Below are 10,705 nucleotides of genomic sequence, written 5' to 3'. Positions count from 1 at the left end.
ATTAATCTCCAAAGCTTAAAAACTATCTTAAAACTCAGCGTAGGGCTTAAACAGTTGGTTGTACAGTGTAAAAAGCCATTTGCAGCTAAGTGAAACTTAGGCTGACTGTGGATGTTGAGCTTTATAAAACTGTAACATCAGTGTAAAAATGTAAAACTATACAAATATGACGTGACAGCCAATAATACTGACACAGAGGATAGCTATAAGGGGCCCGAATACTGAACCCTGAGGGTCATTTGCTAAATGAAGTGGATTTGAGATAAAACTATCCGCCTGTCCACATAGGAAAACAGGTGACCAGTTAGAAGATGGTTATCTGGAGCCGGACAAGGCCTGATTTGTTTGTTGTTGCCTTGACAGACGTCCTTTTTTACGCTGGTTGGGGTAAATTCCAGATTATCCCCTCCGCCCAGAAGTGTGGACCTCAGTAGATCCACAATGCTTGGAAACGGCCGACCTTTCTCCTACTCCCCGAGGTATGTTTAACAAGCAGCCATGTTTGACTGGGATTTTAAAAGCTCTCCAACTCTTAAAAAGTCTCACCCTCGCTGATAACACAGTCAACTCGCATTTATTCATGCTTTCTTTCCCAGAAGCCAGACTTCCGCAGTCAATATTAACTCAGGCTTGATGAAAGTTGGAGTTTTTCAGATGTAAAACGGCTCCTGGGCTTTATAAACAAACCAGTGTTGTTGGGTTGTTCTGACTTGCAGTCTATCTCAAGGAAATGTATTTTCCTCATTATTTCCAGCTGAGTCAATGAAAAACACCAGAGATGCTGTAGTGTTAGCTGTGTTTTAGCGTCACCAATGTTAACTTTTGAAGAACCACTGCTTGAAAAACTTTCGCTAAAACTTGTGTGCCTGTTTGCTGGATTTTTAAAGAATTTTCTAAAGATATGGCCTTGAGACATTGCTCACTGGGTGTGCTTAGTGTATCCGTCCTGGAAACATGTCTCTCTTTAACCTTTGTACTCTCTTCAGCCTTCACAGTGGCACAATTAACACGTACAATAATTGGGCAGAGAATGAGTAAAAAAATAAAAATAAAAATAAAAGTCAAAACAAATTGATGAAACCTTTGATAAAAACAACTTTGTAGAAAAAAAGGTCTGGCTCCTTGGAAGTAAAATGTAAAGAGACTATCAATGCCTCTTTGTATGTTTTGAAACTGTCCAGTTGAACACCATGTCTTCTTCTTCTTCTTCTTCTTCTTCTTCTTCTTCTTCTTCTTCTTCTTCTTCTTCTTCTTCTTCTCCTTCTTCTTCTCCTTCTTCAGGGGTTTCTCTCAGGAGGACTTCCCTCAGAGGCGAGCGTTTCACCAAGATGAGCCCAAAGAATCCCTGCTGCAGAGACACAGCATGTCCAGACCCAGTGGAAGATCCATCTACAGTATGTCCAGACAACAAATCGCACCTCCTTAATTAGGTATATTTATGTTTCTTGAGGAAAAAAAATATGTTTGTTTTTTTCATCAGTGCAGAGAAAAGAGTATGCAGAGACGCTCCACAAAAACCCTGACAGCTTTCAAGTCAGAGTGGAGGTAGGAAATCTGCTCTTGCGTGACGATACACTTATTGTTTTGAATTTAGTTTCAACTTCTCTTCACAAACCCGCTCCTCCCACAGCATCTGTTAATCTGTGAGCTGGACAGCCAGGAGCTGAAGACAGAGGACGACTGTGTGACCAAACTCAAGGAGCTGGACGGCAAAAGTCGTCTGTGGCCCCAGGAGATGATCTTAGAGATAAAGGGAGCCTACGTCGTGCTCTGTGACATTGAGACCAAGGTTGGTGTTGATTGTCTAAATAATGACCTGAATAACTTGGCAAACAGAAATGAAATAATTAGGTGAATGTATTCGAGGTAAAAAGATGTAACATGAGGAATATACAGGAAATCCACAGTTATTAGCTGTGAAAATAGGCCGGTCACAATAACAAATTTTGCAGGATGATAAATTGTCCCAGAACGATAAACGATAATATTGTTGTTTTAAGACCATTTCCAAGTAATGTAATAGTAATAATGGGATATTAATGGCAAAAACACACTTTCAAAGATAAATAAATTTAAATTTACTGAACATTTAAACACTGGACCTGGAAGACATTTTAAATATCCAAAAATAAATACAGAAAACAACAAATAAAATGATTTATGAAGTTTGTGTAAACAAAATGATCTTTCAAAAAAAGGGATAGTTGCGACTAAAGCACCACGCTGAAGATTTTTTATCATTCAGTTTTTGGTAAAAAGAAAAAGAAAAGAGAAAAAACGATAAATCAAGCAAATGAAAATGACTGAGTTTCCTTTAATTTATCATGCGATTAATTGATTTATTGTTTATTGTGACAGGCCTATTTGAAAATCAGTTCAGATCAAGTCTCTGCTGTATATTGATGGTGAGCACTGACACAGGCTGGGTTCTGTTCAGATAATCTGGTGCTGCTAATCCAAAACATCTGATTAACTTATAAACACCAAGTTTGACCAATCTCTAGAAAAGCAGAACTTTTGTGAGTTTCTGGGAAAATAAACCAGCAACGACTTTAGAAAACCAACTGTTGCCTCCCATCTGCATGCGATCATGAGGCTATTTTCAAACAATCTGAAGTTCATGATATGCAATTAAAACAAAAGGAAATGCTTTCAGTGTAACAATCTGATTCCTGTTTTGGGCTCTTCTGGAGTTCGTCTATAGTCACCCTGAGCAAAAAGCCACTTGGTTTTGTTCACTTGCTCCTGTAATCTATCCAGTATGCCTGAATCTGCTTCAATAAGCAGAATAAGATGGCTTTATGAGTTTGTTGATTAACTTGTAGCGACTCCTTCTGACCTTACAGGCGGAGCTGGATTCAATACCTCTGAGGAGCATCGTGAAGACCCGCGCAGTGCTGGAAAGCTGCGCCTACAACTCTCTGCTGGTGGTAACCGTGCAGGAAGGGCGCAGGCGCGGATCTCAGGTCTTCATGTTCCAGTGTGAGGAGACGGGGGTGAGCTTTACCTCTCACGAGAACCCAGGACGCTTCCAGAAGAAGGAAATATGTGAAACTGCTACCCCGTACAGGGCGTGATTAACGGCAGGTCTCGTTGTTTTATCAGGCAGAGATCATTAAGGCTGATCTGGACAAGGCAATACAGAGAGGAGGCAGCGATATGGAGCCACGCAGAATGACGCCTGACATCAGGTACGCGACTGAGCAAACGTCACATTTACGAGAAGCTGGAGAGATTTGACGTTTAGAAAATAATGCTGGGAATACCTTCAGTCGGCAGAGTACAACCGGTTTCCGGCGGGAAAGGTTCAGTCCTGTGCAGCAGGAGGAGAACCTGCCGCCTCCAGACTACGTGGCCCCGCAGTGGGACAACAGACAGCCAGGTACGGTCAAAGCAAGCTGGGTGCACATGTAGCCAACAGCTTCAATGTATTTAATTAGGATTTTATTCAGCAGAACAACATATATGTGAGCAGGAATCCATTGACAGGTGTTATTTTTATCAGGATAAACGCAGCTGTTCTGTGAAGGCTGTGTTGGAGAACGTTGGCAAACAAAAAGCATCACGACGAAACAAAGATTGAAGCATGTTTAGGTATAAAACAACATCAGGGATCATTATTTAGAAAAAAAACAACCAAGAGGCCCATGGTATGAGCTTTGGATGAGCTGCAGAGGTCCACTGCTCGGGTTGGAGAAGCAGTCGACAGGTTAGCTTTACCCACATACTCCACGGGTTGGGACTTTATGGATAAACAGGAAGAAGGCAGCCATGGATCTCAGTCAGATACATTCTAGTTAAACTTTTGGGCCAACAGGAAACTGCTTTGTGAAGCAAAGCAGTTTCCTGCTTTGCCTCACCAAATGGTGAAAATGGTGATTTTCACCATGGAAATCACCGTCTCCATGGTGACACACGGCTGCTTGATGCTGTTGTGATGCTTTTCCTCAGCAGGTCAGGGCAGCTGGTTGGAGACGATGGGAAGATGGCGCCGTAAAAGGCCTCTAAAGGTTTTTATAGCCTTTTAGAGGCTGTAAAAATTTTAGACAATTTCACTAGATGTAAACATGCAGCCAGAGATGCAATTAAATGGGTTTGATTAATTCCTTTGATTAAGTCCAGAGTTGAGCTAATTGAATAATCTATGACAAAACTCAGGGGGAAAAAAAATATCCATTCAGTCTTGAGCTATTTTACGTAGATGGTAAAGACAAACCCCCCAAAAAACCGCCTGCTGTGACCAGCTTCTGTGAGTTAAAATGTCCTGTGAAAAGTATTTCAGCAACAAACCTGAGTAACCATCAACATCTTCTGTCATTTTTATCTCTTATCCGTTTAGATTACAGACCTGACTCGCGTCCCTATACCCCACAAGAAGAGATGTCGAATTATTCCGATTTTCAAGATTCAGACATGGCTATGCTGCGAGCGGAGATGGAGAGAAGCACGGTGAGTGCTTTAGCAACTCTCCTCATCTCGCTCTCTCTCTTTGCTCCCAATGAAAAGACCGTCTAAGCTTCGAGCTTCTGCAGCCTCCGTTCATGTTTTCATTCCTTTCCTCAGGACATTTTTAACCATATTTTAACTGATGTGGAGATCTTCGGGGACAGAATAGCAGAAGTTATGAATAAAGCTCCGGAGAAAGAAAACAAGGGCAAGATGATGAAGTTTCCAAAGAAGAAAAAATCCAAATCAAAGGGTAATAATCGTCAGAGATGACGTGCATAACACAACACGCTTGATGGTTACGTTTGTGATGTGATTGTTTTCGCGCAGTGCCATCCAACCTGCCACACTGGACTGAATATGTCTCATTTCTTCAGAAAATTAAATATGGTTTCAATCTGCTGGTACGTACCGGTTTGGTCTCGACAGTTTGGCCGCGAAGTAACCTGTTACTGCAGTAAAAAAAATAACTAAGTTTTTCTCGACATCACAGGCCCAGCTGAATGGAGCCCTGAGCAACCCCACCGCTGATCGATATGTGGATATCTTCTTCTCTTTCCTGGAAAATGTAAGCTCCTCCCGCTCCAGGTATTTCCCCCTATCTGGTCTCAGTTGTGGCAGTGCATGTATTTTTTGTTTTTCCCGCAGACCATTCCTCTGTATCCCGAAGATATACCTCCATCGGTCACCTCCCCCCTGCTGACGGAGGAGGCTGTGAGGCTCCTCAATCAAGTTTTGGATCCCCAGAAGAAACAACTCTGGATGAATATGGGAGAATGCTGGAGCATTCCCAGGTTGGTCAGATTTTACAGGCACCTGGTTCTCTTTTTATTCCATAAAGCTTGTAAAAATTCCTCAGACACAACTCACTCACGTAATTTCTTGACCCGCCAAGCCCAAACTGGGCGTAGGCATCCAGCGGCATATAAATAAATACGGGTCGAAGTTTAAGTTGATTTTCAAATAAGAGGAAAAATTGCAGAAAGGTGTGTTTTATTATGAAGCATAGATGGAAAAACAGACTCAGTGCAGCAACATCAGAGTTTTGGTTGATGCAACTCAAGTCAATCTTTACTGACAACCTTTGGATTTTATGTGATGAATCAGCACAAAGTAGCAGATTATAACGGGAAAGAAAAAAGGTTCTTCCAGGACCTTTTTAATCTGCTCTGACTAGCTTGCCTCTCCCTGTTGAAGAAAAGCCTCCTCGCAGCGTGACGCTTCCTAATAATCACATTTGTTTGATCTGAAATCAATATGTGTAGCAAAAAAACAAAAGCATAAAGCGTTTTCTCTGTGCTGCGGCGTTTTGTATGCGTCCCAGAAGTCTTTAATTTTGGAACAAACTGCACCCTTGAAATACAAACTACCAAATACAATCAACTCATAAAGATAATTATTAAGCTTCTAACTGTTGCTTTGTCTTATCTGTCCGTCCGTCTATTTATCTCTGTTGTTTCTGTTCAGCTGGTAGGAAGCCGACTTTGTACCAGCTGAAAGTAGGTCGACGTGGATTTGAACAAATCCATGCGTTGATTTGTTCAAAGCATCCGTTCAGTACATGGTTGTGTTCAGAGCCACCTGGTGACATCATAATGTAGAGCTGAGTATCATCCGCATAGCTATGGCAACCAATCTTGTTAAACCCTGAGCTAGTGGGATCATGCAGACATTAAACAGGAGGGCTCCCAGGATTGAACTGTTCCAGAGTCCTGCCTAGCTCTCCAGTCGCTTCAGCAATATGTCATGGCCATCAGTGTCAAATGCTGCTCTGAGGTCCAACAGAACCAGCACTGTGGTTCTTCTATAGTCTGTGTCGGCATCAGTTTCTTAACCCTTCTTTCTGCTCCCAGGTCTTCCTGGCCGGGCGATGTCGATCCTTACATCCCGGAGTTTTACGACGGCTGGCAGCCTCCTGCACCCCTTCACTCCCCTCCTGATCCTCAGCGGAACAATCCACTGAACAGAAACACCAGCCAGCGCTTCCCGCCCGGACCAATGAACAATGATCGGAACTACTCGCCCAGAGCCACGATTCAGCGCTCTGAGGTGGTTAACACTTACCTGGTCGTCAAGTGAATGAATGTCAGAAATCATGGGGTTCTCAGCAGCTGCAGCAACAGATTAAGTTGTGTGTGTGTGTGTGTGTGTGTGTTTAAAGATATTGTTTACCTGTTAACACAACACTGTAAAGTTCTGGATGTGTTTTCAAATGACAGGGAAGAGTGAAACGTTTAACCAGTTGACAGGAGTTGAAATCACTACATGTAGAAAAAAGGCCAGAGCAATCATTTCTATGATTTTCCACTCTTACTATTCGACAAAGCAGCACTAGAACATGCTGGGTTTGAAGAAACAAGCTAAATGTCCACTGTTCTTATCATGATGTACCTTGTGTCTTTTACAGCCCAGGTCCAACGGTCCAATGAGATCACCGTCATCTCAGTAGTGAGTTTTATCAGCAGTGCCTGCGGGGTCGCACGCAACAAGCATTTCCTTGTTCCTTACTCTGTTCTTCACAGTTGTTATGAAAATTGTTAACAAAATGTTTTGGTTGTCGCGGTTTCAGCCCGACCGAACCTCCGCTCTACATGCGCGTCATGTACAACTTCTCAGCAAGGAACATGCAGGAGCTGACCGTCACGCAGGGAGAGGTGGTTCAGGTAAGAGGTCCAACATGATTGCTTAAAGGTATACATTTAGATTTATAGTACACATTACTGGTTTATTATACCTAGCATGGCTATTTGTATTTGTCTCAGTATCTACTGCCCCTAGAAACCCTTGATTACTGTAGAGGAGCTGCAGAGATCCTCAGCTTAGGTGGGAGAATCAGTCCACATTGCAGTCTGGCCTTTACAATAGATCAGCAAGAAGAAGTTTATTGATTTGAACCAAATAAGTAATTTTTCTGGTTTGCCAGAACCACATAGTGAACACAGCATTATTTGGGACGATGGTGGTGAAGGTAGTAGGAGTTTGTCCTGCAGTCAGTGGGTTGACGGTTTGATTCCAGCTCTGTTTTTGTCTCTATTGTGTCCTTGAGCGTGTCAGATTGTAGCTTGCCACCATCAGTGTGTGAATCACTGAATGTAGTGTGAAATGTTTTGGGTTTTAGGCCATTTACATGTTTTTTGCATTTATCCAGCTTGTTTTTTTGCAGTGAATCATAGCTGCAGAGGTATCAAGGTATCTGTAAATTTCATGATCTGCTCCCATTCTTGACAGGTGGTCCAGAAATCCAGGCCATGGTGGCTTGTTCGAAACTCCCGTAACGAGCAGGGCAACGTTCCTCCAAACATTTTGGAGCAAGTTGAGAACAACGAATCCTCGGAAGACCAGCGGGTGAGCCGAGGGGACGGTGGCGCTGCATCGAAACAAAACTAACCGATTTAACACCTCTTCTTCACTCTGCTTCACAGTGGGACTCACGGAGCCAGGTTACTCTCGACTACAACTCCTCTTCTGCAGAAGTGAAAGCATGGCTCGAGAGCAAAGGTTTCTCTAGAATGTAAGGACCAGTCTCTAGCTTTAGGATGGTTGTTCAGTAAAAAAAAATTATGATTTACAAAGAATAAACAGGGAATTCTTGGTTGCCTACTTCTCTTGGCCAGCACTGTGTCTAGCCTTGGTGTCCTGACTGGAAAACTGCTTCTGGGAATGACCAAAGAGGAAATCAGGACGGTGTGCCCGGAAGAAGCTGGAAAAGTCTTCTTCCAGCTTCAAGCTGTTAAGTCACAACTTGCAGTAAGTCGTGTTCACTCTTCTAAAAATTTCATTGATTACAGTTTTGTAAGTCAGAATTTTTTGTTAAGCTGCTGATGCTAATTTTGATTCATTCTGATAACTGGGAAAATGGGTAACCACGTAGTTTAATTTCAGCAGTGACATGAACAGACAGGTAAAACTCATCCGTCTCTTCTGCTTGGACAGTTTGATTGGTCACAGTCAGTTTGAGGCATCAAGACTAAACCTGTACACCTATAAGGCCCAGGCATGCAGGGCACCAAAACAAACAACTTTCAGATTATTCTCCTGGAATCAATATAATCATGTTTTACCTTGGAATCAAAACAATCTGGCTAGCAGCGTTATGAAGTTTGTTAAAACACCCTTACTACTTGCAACTGCTGTATACTATATATTACTCCCAAATAATTAGTCTCTAAAAGGAGAAGTCAGGAGTGTAAAAACTGCATGTCATCTAGTAGAGAAAAAGTCATGAGTGACCTGTATGTAACAATAACCCCCCAGTTCTCTCAGATCACATCTCTACATGGAGAAAACATCTGTAATACTTTATATTTTTTTTTGTCCTGCAGCTCGCCAGTGAGCCGTCACAAATGTACAACAACCGCTACTGACAACTACAGCTGTGAGGCTTAAACTTCTGGACTTAACTGTTCTGGATCCCTCTGAATCTAGAGATCCGTTCTCACTCTTAGGATCTGCTGAACTTCATCCAACCCGGCGTGTTTTTGTATAGCATATATATATATATAAAAAAAAAAACAGTCACTTCAAGTAATCTATTGGTTATTTCACTTGTTAATAACCAACCTTTGTATTAGGCTAATCAGCACTATTGCCTCTAATCTAATCATCCATAAACATGTATAAATATGTCTAAAGTTGTGCAATAATTTCTACGTCAGTAAGTTATCGTGTTTTTTTTTTTAAATTAATGATTCTCACATATGATTTATTGTAGAAAGTTTAATAAATAAAATCAGATTCAAGTGAGATTTAGTTAGTTTATTCTGTCAACAAAACATGTTACAAAACTAACAAGTGCTTTGATTGAAATTAAAAGTATTCACCTTCATATCTTTACAAACCGAAAGGACATGAAGACTTCATGATACAAAAAAAAGATGACAAATTTACGTTTCTCCAATAAGTTGCACTTGTGGAAAGCACTTTGTATTTCTAAGGCAGAGGTGAGTTTCGTCTTCACTCCTTCTTGTGTCCCCATTTGGCCATCTTGTTGTTGACGGGAGTCTTAATGAACCTGCTGGACTTCATGTAGGCAGCAATCTTCTCCAGCGCCTGCAACGACAGGAGAGGAGATAAGTGGACGGAAAATGGAATGAGCTCCTCTGGCTCCGATTACTGAAGTAATCCGTAATCTAAGGTTATGTAATTACCCCATAAATGTACTTAGTGACGTCACAAAGACAGTTTCTCACCAACCAAAGAATGGCAGCATCTTTACACCTGCCAGTATCAGAGTTTTCTCACCTCAAAGCGGTCCAAGAAATCTTTGAGGTTTTTGAAGTCGTCCAAGCATGAAGAATGAAACATCCTGTGCTGATCCAGCAGCTCATACATGACGAAGTCCACAAAGGTGATCTAATGGGAATGGAAATTATTACCAAACAGTTTTTAAAGTATACAATGAACTCAGGCATTTAGTCATATTCAGGAAGTGAATTCATAATGAATATGTGCCAGTTCGTTTATCAAACTCTTTGAGCTCTCATCTTCATTTCCACCAGAAACTTAAAACACAAATAACGGGAAGTTCGGAGCTCATTCGATCTGAGGAACCACCAGGTTTGTGGTTCTGGGTAAGTGGAAGATCTCCAAATGTGTAAATTAAGTTATGAATTAATTACTGCCACATAATTCAAGCAGAAATGGATCTTGTTCTAATTGTCAGGATTTCTACATTCCCCCCCCACTCCCAAGTAAAATTTTTTAAGCCCATGTTGAGACATAAAACACAAAACTTCACAAAGAATTGGAGGCAGACATTGGATTTCAGTATGGAACTGTAATAACCAGACAATGTAAGAAAGGAAGAAATACAAGTACATCTGAACATTTTGAATATTGTGATAAAGTTCAGTATTTTTATTAATCTTCATAGGAAGAGTTTCAATTTCTGAAAGATATTCAAGGTATTCTTTTTTTAGATGAGGTAACTTGGAAGAAAGGATAAAGGAAAACAATGAGGAAAGGAAAGATAAAAAATGGAAGACAGGGATATTAGGTGGCTAGGAAGTAAGGAAAGAAAGGACAAGAAAAAAATTAACGGCAAGGTGAGAGGGAGGGCAGAAAGGAAAGAAGCAAGGAAGGACAGACAACTATGGAACAACATGAGGAAAAAAAGGAGCTCGGGTTGGTAAAAATTAGAGAATGGAGTACATGGAGGAAGAAAGAAAATAAGGAAGGAACTAAGGAAGGAAGAAGAGGGCCAGGACACCAAGGAGGAAGAGAAACTAGACAGTGGGATAAGGGACAAAGTCTGGAAATA

At 41.4% G+C, this 10,705-nt stretch overlaps 2 protein-coding genes across 3 annotated transcripts in view; one reads left to right on the top strand and one right to left on the bottom strand.

Annotated features, from left to right (window-relative positions):
• The first annotated feature begins 441 nt into the window (after positions 1–441).
• Positions 442–9,311, top strand: eps8l3b (EPS8 signaling adaptor L3b). Its single transcript, XM_015030961.1, has 19 exons — positions 442–479; positions 1,282–1,394; positions 1,481–1,545; positions 1,631–1,789; positions 2,847–2,996; positions 3,106–3,191; positions 3,273–3,382; positions 4,340–4,449; positions 4,564–4,699; positions 4,777–4,850; positions 4,940–5,014; positions 5,095–5,240; positions 6,300–6,495; positions 6,854–6,894; positions 7,016–7,109; positions 7,675–7,791; positions 7,869–7,957; positions 8,061–8,193; positions 8,769–9,311. Exons 1-19 carry the CDS (start codon positions 442–444, stop codon positions 8,808–8,810), a joined length of 1,974 nt encoding a protein of 657 aa, XP_014886447.1. The 3' UTR covers positions 8,811–9,311.
• Positions 9,187–10,705, bottom strand: part of LOC106946564 (glutathione S-transferase Mu 3-like) — a 16,115-nt gene continuing 14,596 nt past the window's right edge. For both annotated transcript variants that reach the window (XM_015030976.1, XM_015030975.1), the window contains exons 7-8: positions 9,688–9,798; positions 9,187–9,495 (exon numbers count right to left, since the gene is read on the bottom strand). In XM_015030976.1, coding sequence (XP_014886462.1) covers positions 9,400–9,495; positions 9,688–9,798 — 207 coding nt within the window. In that variant the 3' untranslated portion in view covers positions 9,187–9,399. The remainder of the gene's footprint in view (positions 9,496–9,687; positions 9,799–10,705) is intronic.

Source organism: Poecilia latipinna, unplaced genomic scaffold (assembly GCF_001443285.1).
Source record: "Poecilia latipinna isolate Pla-1442-1.1 unplaced genomic scaffold, P_latipinna-1.0 Scaffold196, whole genome shotgun sequence".
In the NCBI taxonomy this organism is placed as follows: domain Eukaryota; kingdom Metazoa; phylum Chordata; class Actinopteri; order Cyprinodontiformes; family Poeciliidae; genus Poecilia; species Poecilia latipinna.
This window is presented reverse-complemented; position numbering and strand designations above follow the sequence as displayed.